Source organism: Rhipicephalus sanguineus, chromosome 4 (assembly GCF_013339695.2).
Source record: "Rhipicephalus sanguineus isolate Rsan-2018 chromosome 4, BIME_Rsan_1.4, whole genome shotgun sequence".
NCBI lineage: Eukaryota > Metazoa > Arthropoda > Arachnida > Ixodida > Ixodidae > Rhipicephalus > Rhipicephalus sanguineus.
Genome location: NC_051179.1, coordinates 68,611,398 through 68,631,949, shown reverse-complemented (window position 1 = coordinate 68,631,949; position 20,552 = coordinate 68,611,398). Strand labels below are relative to the sequence as shown.

The 20,552-nt window shown below is 48.8% G+C and overlaps 1 protein-coding gene across 2 annotated transcripts in view; it reads right to left on the bottom strand.

The window, feature by feature from the left end:
• Positions 1-20,552, bottom strand: part of LOC119390188 (CAP-Gly domain-containing linker protein 1) — a 108,251-nt gene that overhangs the window by 56,890 nt on the left and 30,809 nt on the right. For both annotated transcript variants that reach the window (XM_037657751.2, XM_037657752.2), the window contains exon 2: positions 1,186-1,516. In XM_037657751.2, the coding sequence (XP_037513679.1) occupies positions 1,186-1,477 (292 nt within the window). In that variant the 5' untranslated portion in view covers positions 1,478-1,516. The remainder of the gene's footprint in view (positions 1-1,185; positions 1,517-20,552) is intronic.

Below are 20,552 nucleotides of genomic sequence, written 5' to 3'. Positions count from 1 at the left end.
AAAAAATGCTTGCGCGGTACGAGAACGAAGGGCCCCCTACGGCACACGGTGTCTATATAGTGCTGTCTGAGACGACAGATCCGATATCCACAGAGCATGCTTGCAAACATTACAACCCCGTCGATGGAACGGGAGTATCAAGGGCTCGTTTTTCTTTGCTAGACACAACATTAATTAGAACTAACAGATAAGAAAGCCAATGGAAGTGTGGGGGATGTTACTTGTGGTACTTGTGATGTAAGTGCGAAGAAAGTAAAGTGGACGAAAAGATAACTTGCTGCCGGCAGGGACCGAAGCTGCGACCTTCGAATAACGCGTCCGGTGCTCTATATACCACTGAGCTGCGGCGGCGGTCATCCTCCCGTCCACTTTATGGGGTATATATGTGCATTATATAAAAACTACAGTAGTGTTTTTCACCGCCTCTAGTAGCCATGATGGCGTGTGTTCCACAGTCTAATTAACCCCGTCGATACATACGTTGCTTAAAAAGTGAAGGGAAAGAACGTGCAGCCGTGAGCAAAAGTATAGATACCACGGGAGCGCGTGCCGAAGTGCCGCCTGCCAAAGTGTCACAGGCGAGCTCTGCGTTGTCGACAGCATTGCTGCTCTGGCGATTCCGCGGCCACAGCCATGCCATGATTAGCCGGCGGCGAGGCCATGGCCATGCTCTCGACTGCAGACGGCACGCCACTAGATGGCGCAGACGGCAATGTCAGCATGCACGCGCTCCCGTGGTCCGTATACCTTTGCTCACGGGTGTACATATGATCAAAAAGAAAAAAAAAACGAACAATCTGATAACCCTTAGGGCAGCCCCCAGCGATCAGCTTAAGAGGTTAGTCTCACATGCATTATTACTTGAAGCTAAATATATATATATATATATATATATATATATATATATGGAAAGCGAAGTACAAAAAAATACCTTAAAGTCCTTTGTCGCTAGTGACAGTTGGACTGAAAGTTCTTTTTTTTTTTATAGTTGTTTCGAACCACGCTAAATACAGGTCATAATTTCCATCTTGTGCATGGATCAAATTTTCAATCGGATGAAGACACTCTTCGAGCACTCAAAGCCCATTTTCAGTCGTGGTGCATGTCACTAATGGCGCACACAGACACACTAGTACAAACAACGACTGCCGTTGGCTGCACAATAAAAAAAAAATCTTTTCTCACCGGACTTATCGTTGAGGGCGGACATGGAAGAGGCCGCCGACAGCGGGGTCCTGGCGCCCGACCCACCACTGCTCATGGGGGACGGACCCGTGGCGTTCGTCGTCGTGGTCGCCGCTGTGGTCGCCGTCGAGCTGGTCAGGGTGGTGGGACGTCGAAGCTTGCTCGGGGGTCGCAACGAGCCGCCGCCTCCAGCGTTGGAGCTCGTCGAGGACGTCATGGCGGCTGCCGGCAGTGATGGTGGGGCGCCCCCGGCACTGCCGTTGGGGGCCGCGTCGCCACCGCTGCCGCTCATGCTGCGGCAGGGCCCGACGACGTCGGAAGACGACGACGACTGCGCACGGAGAAAAGGAAGGACGAAAGGGGGCGCGTTAAGACGCGCTCTTAGCGCTTGAGTTTGTTAGCACTGGGCACTAGCTATAGAGAAGTCAAGTGAAACTGACAAATGGACGAGTTGGTAAAGACTGACTTCTTCGATATGGCGCTACACGCTAACGCGAATACACGGAATGACTCACGAACGTATACAAGCACTGACTCTCAGCTAAATTTTTTCACGACAGTCTTGAAGAGCACGTGTCGCAGAAATTTCAAAGTCGGCGTCGGCGGCGTTGTCCGTGAGCGAAAAATCGCGATGCGTCCAAAGAATAAAAATCAAGGGTTCGAGCCGGAATCGAACACAGGCATTCTGCGCGGCACTCAGGTGTTCTACCGCAGAGCCACGCCCGCGCTTGCAAGTGTACGCTTCGTGATAAAACCTTACAAAGGCATCATTTAGGTAGAGGAGTCGCGTTAACAGATAAATTATTGCATGACTGAAGCTTGGAATCGCACCAGGCGTCACATTATGTGAGTTGTACGACGAGTGGCTGATTTAATGGTCTACCCATTGCAAAGCGTTCAGCCATAATTGTCCATCATCATCAGCCACAGCGTCAATCAAGGAGGTTTTTAAAAAAAATTCTGGAGTGGAAGCTTTCACAAGGTTTTAGCAGCAGATGTGAAGCCAGCATTTGCCTGGAGTTTACTTCAAAAACGCTGCCTTCTCTTGGGATGCCCGATCAGAGACAGTGTGTCTGTTCTGCTAACGTAAAAGCTAGCCTAAATATAGAATGAGAGGTCGCTGTTCCAGACAAAAGTAATATATCTCGACGATTATTGGTAATTTGATCTCTACTAAAATTTGAAGTTTGTTAAGAAGACTTTGAAGTCTTTTTAAGGAAACCAGTGACACTAAGACACCCATTGAGCAGTATCTGTCCGGGAAAATTACCCGATATTAAATTTGTGTCGCGTGCGAGGCGAACGCTGCTTTTTCTTCGCAGTATGTTAACGATATATCGCGCGTGGAGTACTATGGCGGAGGCCTGTATTCACTTTCCACGCATAACTTCCATTCCAGCAGTTTCTTAAAACCTTCTTGGCGTAAAAGTGTGCAGATACGTAGGTGCGCTATAGCCTTTCGGACGCGTAGTGGGTATACTTCACTTCGCCGTACTTCGCAAAATGATGAATTATGGCGTAGTGGGCATTTCGCAACTGTACTTGCAGCAAGCACCATAGGAGCGTTTACAACGGCTAAAGTCACGCGCACGGACGTTCGTTTGCTCGCGGCAGGTTTGAGGTGTCTCCACCGAGAAGCGAAGCCCCGGCAAGAGAGCGAGGAGAACGGGGTCTGATCATGCTATCGCGTTCCACGCTTGAAGGCGAAACTCAAGCTACCTCCAAATTTTTTTTTATTCGCACGAGCAGCACATACATATATATACGACACGTGATAACACATACCGAAAAAAAAAAAAACTCAGCAATTCAAATATATGTGACATGCAACGCGACAGAAGACTTACACATGATCGATCTGCGTACGTGCATGTTTCGATGATATCCCGAGTTACATTATTATGACGCCTGGAGACAAAACCAGTGCTTGGCTGAGTTCAGATGCGCGACCGCCCTCCCACGTTCAGCCTCCCCAAGTTCTGCTGCCTTCCTGAAGTCATGCAGTTTACTATACAAAAGCGTCTATATAAGCCCCTCGATAGCACTCACGCAGAAATTGCTGTAGCGGCAAAAGACTTTCCACTAGTTTCAGATCGAACTTGGAAGCACTAAAGTATGCTGGCACATTTTATAGAACGTCAACGCAATTTGCTCTTTGCGAAAGTTTATGTGGTGTTTCTCTTTATAGATATCCTTTTATTAAGCGAGCGGTCAGCTATATGCGAGCTGCGGTCACACCTGCGGTCACAGGTCGACACATTAAAGCAGGCAGGGGATGAATGAGGAGCACGAAGGCAGCAGCTAGCAGCGGCGCGCTCGTTATATTTATAGAGGGGAAAACAAAAGCGATCCCGCAACACGAAACGAGCGGGCCGAGCCAGAACGTCAGTCGCAGACAGCTACGCTGCCCAGTGCGCATCACGCGGGTCATCGCGTGCAAGCACTCACGTATATGCATCATACATCAAGCGTGTATACGTGTAACAAGCCGGCGCGCGGGGACCGGAAACAAAGACCCGGAAGAGAGACGAACACTCCGTGCTGCGCCAACTTCCTTCCGTTCCCAGAAGTGCCACGGCAGCGTATACAAATGGACACAAACCACACTACAGCTCTACAGGGATACAGAGCAACTTTAAATGCGTTAACGTTTATAGTAGTCCTTCTTTGCTTAATAATCTGCGTGCTCGCCGACTTCCTTCCGTATACACTCAGTGATACGGTGTACGAATAAAATACAGCGAGGAGCGTCTGTTTAGCAATCAGGCGCTAAATGTCTTGGTATTTGTAGAAGTCATTCTCCCTTTCATGTATACAATCTGAGCGCCGTAAACAAACTATAGACTATTTCACGGATGGGTTTTGGTGCCGCCATGTTTGACTGCTACCTCGCCGTATTCTATCTTTAACAACTAAACGAACAGTGCTTCAGTACAGACGCATACGCATGAAAATAGTTGGGCTGGTGCATTCGACGCTTCGCGACCCTATTAAAATTCACGTCGCGATATACAAAATTAAGACAACGTTCGTTTAACAGTCCAAGGTGCGGCGCCAATGTGTCTTATGCGAAGTCGTCTATAAGGGACGTTGTAGTGACAGTTCCGAGTAAAGGTTTTATGCCACATATAAACAAGAGTATGCAGAGGAACGAACACAATTACAAGCGATATTCAGCCAAAGGAGCTTCGCTCGTATAGTTCTTCAGCAACGCACGAGAAAACATAGTACAGTGACATATGACGTGCTTTGTCCAACGGCTGCGCGCGGCGTGATGAACACGGTCACGCGATGCCACCACCTGAAGACGGATATTTGTGCTCTTCAAACGGCCTCACCACAAAGAAACAAGCGAGCGCTTACGCAAGAGCCGCTATACAGGTGTCGCGTGAAGCGAGTCAATTATAAGGTTATTCTGTAGGGAGTAAGTTCATTGGCCCGTCACGACAAAGAGTGGCGCTGGCTAAGAATTCCACGGCGAATATATCGTATATACACATACAAACATCCAAGAAACTTGACGGGATGCGAGGTATAGCTGACTGATAGAAAGCACGGCATGCGAAATGCGGAAGCACGGTGCGGAAGATGCTGGTTCGGTTCGGACTGAGGCGCATTGTGTTTTTGTCCAACTTCACTTTCTTTCTTTCCTCTTAATTCTTTTTCAAGTACTTTATTCAACGTACCGAATTACTTTCCACGTGTTTTCGTTGGATTCATTGTCGGCCGGCTTCAAGCGGTTACGAATAACGAAAAAACGAGCCCCTCGGTTCCCCTTCTCGTTCAAGGCCGCGGCGTGCATGCATCAAGAAAATGACAAGCCACAAAGTCTCTTGATAATCGAAAAACCAAAATAACAAAAAAAATGACAATCAAACATCTAGAGCATCACGCGCGAAAACAACCAAGTGATCACGAGGCAATCCGATAGTGGAGGACTACGGCTTAATTTTGGTCCCGTCGGATTACTTGCCCTGCATATGAATCTAACTTTACGGGCGTTTTTAAGGCCGCAAGTGAAGTGAGGCCGCTGCGGTTCTGAAAACAAAGACGCCACCTCGAGCTTATAGCAGCGCGACGTCACAGCCATGCGAAAAGCATGCTGCAGCGGGCATCTTACTCATCAACCCTTACCATACGGTAAACCTGTACCTATACATGCAACTAACGTACAGTTTGTACATCTCACATGAATTGTTCCGATGAATTCGGCCTGCTTTTTTAAATGGAACTTCTGGGAGACCCCAATATTTTTTTTTTTACTTCCCAGCGTAATGCGGGTCTTATTATTCTGAATTTAAATGAAATAATATAAAAGGAAATAGCAATGTGTTCAATCCCAGGAACGCGTTTTTATATACACTAATACGCTCGAAGGAGACCGTTAAGGCTGTAAGGGTTTATTAGGTCGTGAAGGTGAGCTCGGGAGCCGCCGGCTAGTCAGAGGTCTCCACTTCGTCGTCTTTTCCTTTTCTACCTCGGGACTTCAAGCACGTTCGCCGGTCTTCGTTTTACTCGTCCATATTCGCGACAATATGTTCCTCTATATAAGCTTAGCGGCCTTCAGGTGGCCGTGCGAAGGAGCTGTAATTATAAAATCATCCCGCACGATAAAAAGTACGTGGGCCCGAGCAAAGCACGCGCGCACGCCAGCGAGTCTCCTCTAGAAGCGCACTCACACGCACCGAGAGATATCGCGACGCTGCGTTGCGAGCGGATGACTCACCGGCAGTGCTCGGGGTGCCTACGCTAAACAGTGTGCCCAGCCAAATATGGCTCTTGGCTCACGAGCGGCAGACACTGTGAAAAATGTCTACACCAAGCAGCCGAAGACGACGACGACAAAGACTATAGGAATGCGGTGTGCAAACACGTGCTTTGCGCGCTTCCCGTATAAATCGCGCATTGTGAAACGAGGCGCCCGCACCGTTTCGCGCTGCCGCTTTTGGAACAAAAGGCTCGTATTTCTGCCAGCCAAGGAGACGCGCGGCTGAAACATTTGCACGATATGCACTGAGCACAGAGCGGCTCGCACACCGCGGAGTCGGAAAAACGGCAGACATCGCGATCCCGGAGCAACACGTCAAGCGCCGCCCACGAAGGATTCCGAACGGACACGGAAAGCAAATAACAAATCAATCTAGCATCTACAATCAACCTAGTACCAATCTAGCCCGACGCCGTGTGTCCTGTATTTTTTTTCTTTATGGTTCTGTCTGTGTTCACTAAGCGTACTTTTGAAAGATCAACGTAGTGTATACACAAGAGGAAAATGTATGCACTTTGATCGAAACCTGTACGCGAGACGATTCGTTGGCGACGAAAATCGTAATTCGAGGTCGTTGTGACTTTTTTTGTCTCCCTCTCGTCGAACGGTACATAATATTGCCACAGTCGAGCGGCGTCACAGCAATGGGTCCTCTTAATCCGTTTCACGACATCCTACGCGTATTTCCCTGCAAAGAGTTTCGCAAAAGTTTCCAAGTAGAATATCAATTTAAGCACTACGCTTAAACCACAGCTTTTATCATAGCGAACTTTAGTTTATGCTATACAGTCGCGTCACCATCTCTGATCGCCGGCAGCTACTTTGAGAACCCAACTACATGCTTCCTGCCTCCCCACGGACGATCAACCCCTCCCCCTCCTGACTTGTATGTTTGTAAACAGCGGTAGGCGCCGTCGATATATTCAGGGCTCTTGTAGCGACGTCACGGCGCGTAGGCTCCGCCCAGCCGGCCCAGCTTGAAGCGCGCTACCGCCCTCTATGATCACGTGACAACTGGCGCAGCAGCTGCAAAAGCTGCCTCCGAGCACCGCGCGTCGGGGCGCCTCCCGCATGTTTACAAACGGTGGCCGCAACAGAGGAAGTTGCTGTGGCTGTAAGAGGGACTCTGATATGAACATCGTGTTGACGTGTTGCTCCAGCTCTGTGAACCTCATCAAAACATGAGGTATCTTGACGGCGGGAATGTGACTCATTTGCGAAATATCATCACCGTTGCGACAGTCTAGGTCACATGTGTACGTTTTAATTTGTTACCTAATGCAAGGACGATCTCGGCGACACTTTCATCCGTGACACGCTTGCGATAATGCTTCAACTACATGCTGTGGACAAGGCGGCTACGTACCTGTCAGGTCTGTCAACCGCGGTCCGCGGCTCCCTCCTTGCGCTCAAGTCGAGACCGCGAAACGCGTACAGCCCGTAAACACACTCGGCAAGTTTCCCGAGTGTTGCTTTTCTGTGAATTCTGACAGATATGGACATATCGCGAAGCGCACAGCAGCCAGAACAGCCCTGCACGATACACTTTTGCCAGGTGTACCATCGCAGCCGCATAAGATTTGGAAAAGCATAGTCGAAGTCGCGGCTGTGTTAATGAACCGTGCCCAAGCAGAAAGAAACACATGCGCCATGACCGATCCACGCTTTAGTTCACGCGAGTACAATGAAACCCTTTTGGCGCGTCTAAGACTTATATCAACAATGTAAAAAAGTTATATCAACAATGGCAACCGTGAAGAATTCTCCGCATATATGACAGTGCTATCCACAACGTAAACGTGCTCGCTATGCCTCCACACAAGGTTTATGCCAAGAAATGCGGTGCTGCACATTACAATGACAACCGCTTGACAAGGCTAATCCTTTCTGCTGGGTAAGCCGCCCCAAAACATAAACGATGAACCGGCGTCGGAGACAATTTCTCGCGTTTTACAGCTGCCGCTAATTTCTTGCGACGGTCTTCGTAAACAACTAATGAAAAAAAAACTTATTCCATCCTTCTCCTGCCCTCCTGTGCAAATAACTGTGGCATTGCTCGTCGTTACACCGTTTTTTCTTGTTTGCACGACGACAAACAGCGCACGCACCAGCGAAAACACAGCACCAACTGCGGTAGGCACGGCGGCTTTTGCCTACCGCGCGAAACTAAACGCCCGACGACAGCGCCACCGCATTTCCGTGACGTATGTCCGGTGGAATTCGTCTATAAAAAAAAAGAAAAATGTTAAACTCGCAGTGCACTGAGTGCTGCGTATAGAGGGCCTGAGTGTGAAGGTGTTTCTTTCTTTTTTTTAATGCAAGAGGGCAGTAGCGGGGATTTTTAATTAAATTAACGAATTTATAGGGACGGGGAAAGGTAACCTCGCACTGCCGATACGAGGGAAAAACTGAAAGCGTTTCTTTCTTGTTCGTGAACAACGAAGGTGCAACGAATGAGCTCAAGTCCGAACGTGAGCTTGTACACGCATTACAGAGTTAAGCGCTGCTTTCCTTTTTTTTTTTAATTTGTACACACTTTTGCTTTGTAAGTTCTGCTTGACAGCTCCCCCCCCCCCCCCGGCCTTTATCTACGACGTGTATCCTACTTAAATCCAAACGGGACATTGCAACACGCACAAATATATAAACACACACACAAAAAAGAAACGAACAAAGAAAAGGCTATTCGCAATCGCGTCACGCGATTCGAGCGACAGCCGAAAAGCGTCGTGCGGCGCCTCCTTAATCGATTCGGTAAGCCCGTCTTGCTACGATATATACGATGGACATCGAGGAACCAGTTTGGGAAAACTGAAAGTCGAGGCAGTTACACAGAAAAAAGTGCATCCTGCCGCTTCGGACGATTTGTAATATACAGCGCGAGAGGCTGATAAAAGCTAGAGTGATGCGTTGCGCCACGGCTGTATACATACATATGCATATACGTGTTTATACCCACGCTTAACTGCTGCTAAACCTAACCTATAGAGAGCTGGTCGCGATCAAACCGATACCACGAAACCATGAACACAGGGACGCCAAAGAGATAAGAGCGAGTCCACGAGGAGTGACCCGGGAAACAAGATTACATGTAATTCGATATTTCGGCCGGCAACATGCCTTTATCGAGAATCCCCAGCCGAAGCGTCGATTTAAAATGTGGGTTTTTGCAGTTGCACTTGCACTGATTAATCATCGGACAGGAAGAAGCACCCATTTACACAAACGCAAACACAATTGTGTGTGTGTGTGTGTGTGTGTGTGTGTGTGTGTGTGTGTGTGTGTGTGTGTGTGTGTGTGTGTGTGTGTGTAAGCACGCGTGTGTGCGTGTGTGCGCGCGCGTGTGTGTGTGTGTGTGTGTGTGTGTGTGTGTGTGTGTGTGTGTGCGCGTGCGTGCGTGCGTGCGTGCGGCCACGCGTTTTCTTTTCTCATTATGCTTTACTTATTTAGCCACGGCTTTCTCCTCTGGAGGTTGTCCACGCAAGTACACAAAACGATAACACCACGAAGCTTATTCAACATACAGCGTGACAAGCGCTATCTCAGGGCCGAGAACTATAAGATTAAAAAAAAAAAAGCAAGGGCCGTTGACGGAAAACGAAACAACAGGCCTCCATATGGACTTGACTTTCTAGCGCTAGTTTCGGCCTACGCACCCACGACTATCAATACACGTACCCATGTATAACGAAGAGGTATATGCGCGCACGTATGTATGCCCGTAAGCTACACATATTCTATAATGCTTTCTCGGCTCATTAAAAATGCCAGCCTCGTGCAAAAAAGGTGGCAGCTAAATCACTTCGAGAGTGTACGGGGGGCCATTAGTGGGGTTCTTAAGCCATGGCACCGAGGCTTTCTCCACGGCCACGCGATCCTCTAATGGATCCACAGATTAGGGAGATACGTATAAGCGCCTCTCCTTACAAGCGTGACCACTTGGAAACCGACGCACGACGAATCGGAAAGAGTCTGGGTGCAAGATGCTCGCCGCAATCTCACGGCATTTAATGGATGTTGCGATGGCGCATACAGATATGCAGGCGAGGAAGAGAGAGAGGGAAAGGTGTGAGGGAGAGCGGTGTGAATGCAGAATACTTCTGCAGGCACGACCCGTAATGTGGCCGCCATTTATAGTTAAAGCAACAACAATAAATAAAAAAAAACAGCTGGCGAGGTGGCAGCGAGGGAAAGTGCGATTATGAAGAATGGGCAAAATATGTATGCAGCCATGGGTGTGGCGCAACGCGGCATTTTAATTAGCCGTGTTATACGAACAGATGTTCAACCACGGCCGCGCTACAGAACGCTACTTTGTTCCAACGAGGCCGTGGTTCAACGTGCACCGTTTGAACAACCGCATGGGGATCACGTTAACTTCCCTCTCCATTGGTAACAGTACATCCACATTGGTGTGGTTGTTCGCACACGATTGTTTTTGAAAGAGTGCCAGCAGCGGAATCCACGGAGAACAGCAGCAAACCCGATTGAGCGGAAGGGCGTGGCAGTGCATCCACTCCAGTTTCGTTGCTTGTGCAGCTAAACGCACTGGGCGCGTCCAAGAGACGTTCTAGCTCTCCGCACGCGTATATAGGCCGCGCGTGTGTGTGCGTCGATAGTGCGACAACACGTCAACGGCAGTGATAACACGAACGTTGTCGAATGCACCTTGGACGTCCGTTACAACGCAATCGCCTAGATTCGGCCCGGTAGTGGTTGGTGGTGGTGATTATGATAATTATATGCAGTTTTTAGTGGTGCAAGGGCCAGCTGTGACCAAAGAACGCCATGACAGACAGTATGGCGTTAGTACGAGACCGGGCCAGGTGCCCGTCCCTTACAGGGACAAGAAGTAAAGGATAGACACAACGACGACTGAAAAGCCTCCCGAGCGTGCCTGAATGGTGTATACAACTGTAGAAGTGCCAGAAACGGGGACGCGTGGGTTCTACCGAGTCGAACCTTGACCCGGAGAATAATACATCCTATATGGCAGCCTGGCCCAACCCAGCAACCGCCTTCGCGTCAGACAACGCCATATTTATAAGAAAGTCCGAGCAGGCAAAAACAGCACGCGAGTAAACCTGCGGAGCAAGCAGAACGTGGAAAAGATACCGTCGGCACCGTTGGTGAGACTCGCGAGCGCGTGGGTGCAACACAGCATCGAGGGAGAGATGCCTGCACGAAGTAAAGGGCGGCAAGCCGATATATACACACGACCGCGGTCCCTCACCGCCGTTTCTAGCACTCGACACCACGCCTTTTCCGCAAGACTTGGCTAGAACGTCTATCTCCATCTTGTTTTTGTTGCTGTTTTGTTTTTCCTGTCTGTCTTGCATGAGCGCGCGCTGCGTTGTTGAGGCAGAAGCCACGCGAACAAGTATACAGACTTCCCCACCGCGCCCACCTGAACGAGCTCACTAGTCCGAGTTAATAAAAATAAAATAAAAATAAATATTAAGGCTATCTCAAACTGAGAAAGGAAACACGCCCACGCCGTGGAAAGACGTGGGTGGCGTCGTCCCGTGGCGAGTGCTCATCTCACGGCTGAAACGTATAACAATTGTTTCGGCTGCAGTCACACGCGTCTTGTGCGCACGCGTACAAACAGTGCATTTCGAGGAGGACAAGAAGAAATAAAGAAAGCGTTGTCCACCCTGCAACGATGCACTATGTGCACTAATTGAATAAAAAGACGAGGACGCAGACCACAATACAATAAAAATTCATTGACGTTTCGGCACCCAGAACGGCAGCCTCTTTCAAAAATCTATACTATACTTGACCTGCAACTTGACCTGCAAAGCCCGTGGCCTGATTCCCCGTTCCCTGCGCCTGCCTAGATTGGTACCCACAATGGCTGGTTTCCGTGCCATCGCCAGAGCTGAGCGCTGCCTTCTTTCTATACAAGCACGCATTCTCGACTTCAGAGACAAGATAAGGTCATTAAGATTTGTGGACAAGGCTCCCGTTCTGGGTACCGAAACGTCAATGCATTGTTCATCCTCTTGTGGTCGGCGTCCTCGTCTTTTTATTCAATTATTCTTCCAGACCAGACGGGTGTCCGTCGAAGCCTTGATTTGACTATGTGCAACAGCTCCGTAAAGGTTATTCAGGTGAAGCGTCCAGCATATGCTATTCGAAATAGGACGTCCTCCTATACGGGCATGGTGATAAATTTCCCAGCACAACGTATACACCAGCATCGACATTCATAAATCAGCCGCGCGCCAGACACAGTGGGGTAAGCTGGCTGATCTCTCTTCCGTAACCCAACGTCTTTCTCTCGCTCTACCTATCTCTGTCTCTCCTCGTGTGAACCTGGTGACTATTAACTTAAAAGGACACTATAAGGAGAAAAACGATTCTTATCGTATTAGTTAATTACTCATTCCCAATTCCAAAATCACTAAGTTTGCCGCGAGCAGACGCTTGGTATAAGAGAGGAAACGCGCAGAAAGAAAATGCGAGCGGCGACGCCACCTTGAAATTCCCGCACCAAACACCGTGTCGTCATAAATTTTGACGGCGTCTACTATCTATAGGTCCTGCGTAGTTCCTAATCAGTAAACTTCAGTGTATTGTCCTCTGAGGGGGGACGTGGGTTTAACACACCAAGTTTCAGGAAATTTCGTTGAGCCAAAGTCACCAAAATACGAAACATACACTTTGAAATGCGTGACGTCACGCGCGGAAATTTCGGCGCGAAATTTAAAAGTCAAACTTCGGCCTCGACTTTCTACTAGCTCTATTAATAAACATCGGATGGTGAGATGACAATCCAAACCATTTCGTTGCTTTACTTTAGTGTGCCTTTCAAGTTTTAAAACACGTTGGCCGGCTGGTTGGCTACAATCCAATAGAATCGACCGATGGCAGTCGTTCGATGGCAGTGTGGCGACTGTTGGTTGATCGGTTTACGGGGCTTAAAGGGACACTAAAGGCAAATAACAATTTATGTCAGAGTGAAAACCCAATGTATGACAACTTCTAAAATGGCAATATTATCAACAGCAGTGCCCTACTTACCGAGAAATTAAGCTAAATGTATCACATGATGAGCGCCACGAGTGGGACATTTTTTCGAAGTGATCCCGATGACGTAGGGAAGTCGGCCTACAATAAATCACTAGTAATCAAACTAGCAGCAGTAAAAAAAGAACATTCCGAGCATCAAAAGACGTAATAAAATGCTGTTTGTTCGTTTCCGCTTGATTCATGGAAAACAAAACCTCCGTGGCGTTGCCATGGGGAACGGCGCGCGTGGTTCAAAGGTTCCGTTTTCGCCGAACTGTGCCTCGCCCGTCTCAGTGGTAGTTTCGGGATCGCGTACTGCCGTGCGTGTTTTGCGCGCTCGTGAAAGTCGCTCTGACAGAAAGTTCGACAAAATGCCGCATGCGTGTGATTTTGCCGGATGCCCGAATGGTGCACAACGCCAGTGCTGCAGCAAGGAAACCGGTGTGTCTTTTCACTGGGTGCCGCGGAATGAACCCTTACGCTCGAAGTGGCTTAGTGTCATGCCATTGCGCCAGTGTGCTAAACAGTCAAAACCTCTGCGTGTGTGCTCGCTGCACTTTCGTACTGAGGATTACGAGACCAACCGCAACTTGGTGACGGCTTTGAATGTGCCCATCCGAGCAAGTCTTTGCCGCAGCGCCGTTGTTGCTACTGTGGGCCCCGCTACTTCCGCTCGGCTGCCACTAGTGTCGGCGGCCGCGCAGTAAAAGCGGGCAACGTTGGGCACGGCAGCAGTGACGTAGGAGAGTCGTATTTTCAGGCGGGAGATTTGAAGCGCGCTAACGCAATGTGGACCACTAAAAACGTGATTTTATTTCAAAATAAGCACTTCCTTGGCACAAAAGCAGCGCTACGAGGTTTCTGGACCGCTATTTCAACAATCAACGTCGACTTAATATTTGCCTTTAGTGTCCCTTTAACGTCTCGAAACGACTCGGGCTATGAAAGACGCCGTAGTAGAGGGGTCCGGGTAATTTCGGCCACCTGGGGTTCTTAAACGGCCTCTAGCATTTCGACTCCACCGAAATATAACCGCCGCAACCGGGATCGAACCCGCATCTTTCGGGTAGCCGAGCGCCGTAACCACTGGGCCACTGATTGTACTGCTGAACGAGAGGTCGCAGGTTCGAAAACCGGTGGACCACGACCGAATTACAATGAAAGTTGGAGTGCGGAAACCCTTCCGTACATATAGATTTAGGCGCACGTTGAGGAATCCCGTGAGTACCTCCTTCGCTGGGTACAAGTTTCAGCTGATAACTCAAGCAGCGCGTATACTGAGAACCAATGATGTCGTGATTGTCTGCCTGCTTTTATTATTTTTTAGCTGACAAATAAGCGCAAGCGCGAAAGAAAAAGTCTTCTGAAGTCTGCTGAACATTGTTTTCGTCTATGAAATCCGATATCGCACCGACGCGCGAGTATATTTGTATATACCAGGGGTCGGCAACATTTTGAGGCGGAGGGCCGAGATGCATGAAGCTGACGCGGCCGGGGCCGGACGGCAAATCGCAACGGCGGGGGCTTTGCAGGCAAACAGAAACAAAAAAAAATCGAAAAACTAACAATAATGATGTACATAACTAGAACAGAAATCATGCTTATTTTCAGTACGCATGCCAAAAGGTTGCAATTTATAAACATAGGTTACGAGCAAAAAAAAAAAAAAAAAGAAACACTCTTTCAATGCGACTTTTGGTGCTGAACATTCTTAGCCAACTCGCAAATATCTGCATCAAGGTTGCTCACCGAGAGACGCAGCAAGTTGTGGAGGTATTCATCGGTTAGTCGGGAGGTGTTCATCGGTTACTTACGGAGGGGGGTGGTTATGAAGTCGTGCCGGGGGCCACATAATACTGCCCCGCGGGCCGCAGAGGTTGTCGACCACTGGTATATATACTTTTGCGACCTTGGATATGTACGCCACTATAATTATCTCGGCCCTGATAGATGCCGCGTGACAAGTTTAGCTGCTGTGTTTTCGGTGCTACACTTACCGGCGCATTTTCGGTCATGTTTCTTTGAACAACTAGCCTTTGCGTTATGGGGAAGAGCGGTGATAACGCCTGCTCCGAAGATAATGGAAGCGTGCCATACCGTACAGAATGATAAGGCTATAACTTATAAGCGAGACCTCTTTTGTGTTGCCGATCAAAGAAAAATATTCTGCTATAATTTTTCACTGAAGACTTTTCAAGATTGCGCTATCTTTGGCTTTCATACGCAGTGGGGTTTGCGCATCTGCCTTGTTCCTGAATATGTTCCCGTGCTGATTCCAATAAGATTCGTTTCCGTGTTAGCGCTTTTACTTTGTCTATCTCCTCGTCCCGCGTAAAGTTAGCGTTATTTTTCAATACCATTCTTTTATGCCCATATTTTGCAACGTCACAGCAAGATCGACGTACATACAAATGCACACGCAGATAAGGCCACTCAGAAAAAAAAAACAAGCAAAATTACACGTAAGTAGGCTTCCCGGCACACACAGTATGTGCTCGACGTCTGAACGGCAAAGCCTGCCCTCAAGGATGAAGTTCTAAGCTTGCGCCTGACTAAACGTAGTAGCTTTGTGTCAAGGGCTGGATAAGTTTGACCTGAAAAACGGCGACGAAATTAGAGCGCCAAGCTATTTACTGCCTGTAAGCGTTATACATAACAGTCTCAGAATCACCACGTTCTATATCCGTGTTTGTGGGCAACATTGCCGAGACCAGGGGGCCGTATTACGCAGGCGCATCGCGATGCACGATGCAGCAGGTGGGTCATCGCGCGGCGAGATCCTCCGGTAAAATGAAGTAATCAAATAAATGAAACACAGTTTCCGGAAGTCCGAGCCGTTACTTCGTGCATCTCCAGCTGCATACCGTTTTCACGCAGCGTTAAGCTTTCTTTCCTTTCCTTTTCTTTTCTTTCTTTTAGGGGCGAAGCTCCTTAAGGCGGCACCCGTTCGTCCCTCGTCGTGGTCGTAGTTGTGAGTAACAAGTCTTACGCTTTGACCTCCAAGGTGGTGCCGGTGGGAGATTTCTCCTGTGCGTTGTTGAACAATAAAAAATTCGCAGCGTGCGCGTTAACTAAAAGCCGAATTCTTCTGTCTCTCATTCCCCATTAGCAGCCATTGGCATGTTCCAGTAGGAAACGTTAGTAGAAGTAGAAGTGTAAGTGTTAGCTAAAAGCCGACTTCTTCTGTCTCTCATTGCCATTAGCAGCCATTGTTTACCTCCAAGGTAGTGCCTGGTGAGATTTCTCCTGTGCGTGATTAAACAATAAAAATTTTGTTCAAAACGCCGTTGATTGATGAAATAACCAACGAAAGACGCCAGATGTTTTGTAAAAGCAGAACGAAAGAACGCCAGATGTTTTTCTTAAAGTGTAGTAGTTTATATGTAGCCACCTCGCCCGATCGTCAACGGGCGAGGTGGACCGGCAACGGCGCGAGGACCCTGCCGTACGAGAGTTAAATCACACTAAAAGACATACTTTGCGGGCGATACAGTCTAGTGAGCTTTCAACTTTTCGTCTTAATGTACATGATAAAGAAATTATTTCTACGAAAAACGCAAGGCACACCTTGAGCAATATGTTTGGTTTTGGGACGCTAAATGGAACCATGAGGCGATGCGAAGCCGGAGCACTTGCACGATCGCGTTCCGTTGGCTTTCGTTGGGCATGCTACCGACCTCGCGTCGTGGAACGCGCGTCTCTTCCCTCTAGCCTTGCCTTTAATTCGCACAGGGCGAGCGGGGAATGCGGTCGCTCTTGGCGCTCTTTCGCTCGGGAGCGGACTTCTTCCTTGCATTTCACCGATCACAAGTGACAATGAAGGGACCACGTAAACCAACAGTACAATAAAAGTTTGATGTTTAATATATACACGATGTTTCACACTCTTTATATTATGTACTGGGCGCATTTCACGGAAGAGTTTCACGGTTTACAGATGATTCCCTCCGTAGCTTCGCCCCACTCATCATCATTCACCCCGTGGATATGCTGTGATTTTCTTTCTTTCTTTCTTTCTTTCTTTTTTCTTTCTTTCTTTCTCCACGCTTTTGCTTCGCTCGGCCGACACCGGTGAGTCAGAAAGTGCGGAGGCTCATACAGCAGACCGTATATGCCACGCCGTTATAGCACACGTATCCAGTGCCGCTGCCAACTAGTTTCTGCGATCGAGAAGCGCCATTCGGATGCAAACGCGGGCGCGCAACGGCGGAGCTAGGAGTGCGTCTGTTCTCACTCCACGCTCCACCGGTCATGCGTGCGCGATGTTGTTGCGTATACGCATGAAGGAGAGTTGCAGCTCCGGCATCATCATCACATACATGGCAACGGGACCGTTCGCTTGCATCGCGCGCAACGAGCGTGCGCTCGAATCCGTACACTCCTATGTACAATCACGAGCAATATTCTTTGAAGACCAATAGTGGCGCGATTTCTTACTTTCTTTCTTTTAGGGCAATGCCTTTTGGAGATAATGCCTGCACTGGCCACTCAGACCCATATTCTGCAACGGCGTATGAAGATTTCAGGCCGAAAAATATGGACCGATATCGAGGGCGGTGAAGCTTAACCGAGAGTCTCGTTATGTCACGTGACTTCAACTACCGCATTTACCTGCATATTAGTGCCACTCGTTAGGATTGGCTTACGACCGCTAAAAAATAAATAACGTCGGCTAGTGTCGCTTAAGTGATTAAATGATTATAGCTATATGGATCTTGCGAGTTGTACTGTATCGTCCATGTGTTAAATGAGACCGCGCATTCCAGTCTTCGTTAACGTTTGTTATGTGCAAACGGGTGCTACCAAACCTCGCCTCCTACGCACGAAGGACAAAGCCTTAGCACACCAATACACGGTTCATGTACCTGTCCCTACCTGTATACATACAAAGGAGGAAGCGACGGCCTCGCCTCCACCATATGTATATACTATGCATTTTCCTTTCAGCCCATCGAACAAACTCGACACCCACGCGAAACGACACATGTATGTCATGGCTACAGTTGGCGAGTGTAACAAACGCGTTGTACTGATCCACCATTCCCAATACTATCAGAACGAAGGCCACCAATAAGGAAGGTTCGTGTTCTCTTGTGTTTACTGCCGCAGGGAGGATGCGACGCTCGGCAAACTAAAGGAGCGCTCGCACGCAACGAACACCCCACTGATGACAGTGCCACGCGGCGAGCTTTGAAGCGCGACCGGTCGCGTCCCTCATCGCGATACACCCGTGTTGCGCAAAAGCAACTCGGCACAAACGAGCTCACACGGCGAAGATGCATACGCTGCAGCACTGGCGACAGCGAGCCATTGGTGGCAGCACCATCATCAGGCGTGCCCCCTTTGGTTGTATACTTTTATGCGGCGAGACATGAACACGTACACACATGTGCACACACACGTATGTAGTCTTGAAGTGAACAACGGCTGGAGGTCAGAGCAAGCGCCTCGTCACGTCTTCAAACGAGTTTACAGGGTGCGCCGACGCTCGCATCTCGTAAATTAACGCGGCGACACCGGCACCGCCAATCAGAGTCGACGTGCTGGGACGTACCGTCGTGCGTATACCGTGCACGCTGCGGAGCGCCTATCATGTTATCGTTAACACAGGGCTACGATTTGCCCGGCGCCGCGACACACTTCGTCGCCGTCATTGTCGTCATCCTCAGCTTTTTTTGCCCATCACCGAAGGTCTCTCCCAGAGGTGTCCACGTTTATAAAATCATTCGTGTCAAAGTTTTGCCAAATGGCGCGGCGCTTCATTCCTTACATATGGGCCAACTCACGCGGTGTGGGCGGACCATATGTAACGTGTAAAAAAGAAAAAGAAAAAAAAAAGTACGATATAAACGGTATAATAGCAAACCTCAGCCTGTACTACAAATGAAAGAAGAGAGTTTTTAGGGGTCGTTTATTTCTTTGACACAACCTTAATGAAGACCAGCAGATAATGACGAAAAGACAACTTGCCGGCAAGTTGTCTTTTCGTTTACTTTACTTTCCTCACATCACAATTACTGCAATAAACTCAAAACAGTACAATTAACGTCCCCTATAGCTTTCTTGGCTTCATTATCTGCTGGTCTTCATTAAGCCTGTACTATAGAGATAGAAGCACTTCATACAAAATCCTAGACTCCATAGAATTTATCGAACGGGGAAGTCCTCAGTCCAGGACCCGGTCGACGTTATTCCTCAGTCATGAGCTGACCACCAGGTAAGCGTGACCCATACGCAGGCGTGCATGGCGACCTCTCGAACTAATTAAGCCACGCAAACATGGGTGCAACAGGCGTGCGCGCAGGGTTCGCCATTGAATGGGAGAAAGGGAGGAGGGGGAAGAGGCGAAGTTTCATCTCAGCCCCCTCCCCAAAACCCCTCACTTCCCGAAACACCTTACGATCAGAACGCAGTGCAAAGACGACGTATAGGGAAGGTGGGGAGAGGGGAGAGTAATTTGCTTACATTTAGCGTCATGCGTGAGTAAACCTTATGTTCAAGACAAATTACCCTTGAATCACGATTTATTTCAAGGTCAAGCTGTCGTTCTATAAGAAAATCTTTCTTTGCGCTGCCATATATGACTACGTTTCAGGCCGGACCACGTTTGGAGGGCAGCCGGATTCCGGTAATTGTCGAGGCGTCAAATCGTCCGTAAAGACACTCGCTATAGGCGGTGACGCCGGGTTTCCCTAAAGGCAATACTGTAATAAATTAAATATGTACCACTGCTCCGTATTTCATCACATCACCTTATTACCATGAAGACTCCTCCTACGGGGAATTACGTAAGAGGTAATATACATGGTGGCTGCTCTGGCAATGAGCCAAACAATAGGTCGGGCGCCTCCGAGGCAAGTCCGTTCGCAGCCGTCCCCCTGGTGCGCATACGGAACAAGCAGTGTTCTTAGAGTTTCTGCGTCGAAACACGACCACGCGACAAGCGAGAGCAGTCGCCATGACCAAGCCTTAAACGTATTCCGAACGCAGTCTTTAAAAACTGACAGGGTCCCTTTGCATTCGCTTAAGACGACTCGAAGGCGAAAGCCATCTTCTTCTTCTTCTCAGTCGAAGTATTGATCCTGCCCCGTCACCCACCGAGAGCTTTGCGCATCTAGCGTGGTTTTGCATTGCCTCCAGGATCGGAGGCACCTCACTTGGCTTTGCCCTGCCTCCGTGATCTGCCCACTTTTGACCAAGCCACGATGTCATGAGGTGACGGCATCATGTTATAACACGTCACGTGACGATGACGCCACAAATCTTTGCTATCTGTGACGCAGGGGCGTAGCCAGAAATTTTTTTCGGGGGGGGGGGGGGGTTCAACCATACTTTATGTATGTTCGTGCGTGCGTTTGTATGTGTGCGTGTATAATACGCAAGCAAAAATGAAAAATTTCGGGGGGGGGGGGGTTTGAACCCCCCCCCCCCCCCCCCCTTGGCTACGCCCCTGCTGTGACGTCATTTTGACGTTATATGGTGACGTCATCACGTGAAGATTTTTTTGCATCCCTCGTCCCCGACACCGACGGTCAAATTTCGTCTTTGATGAGCCATTTAAGGCTTTCGCCGTAATATGTTA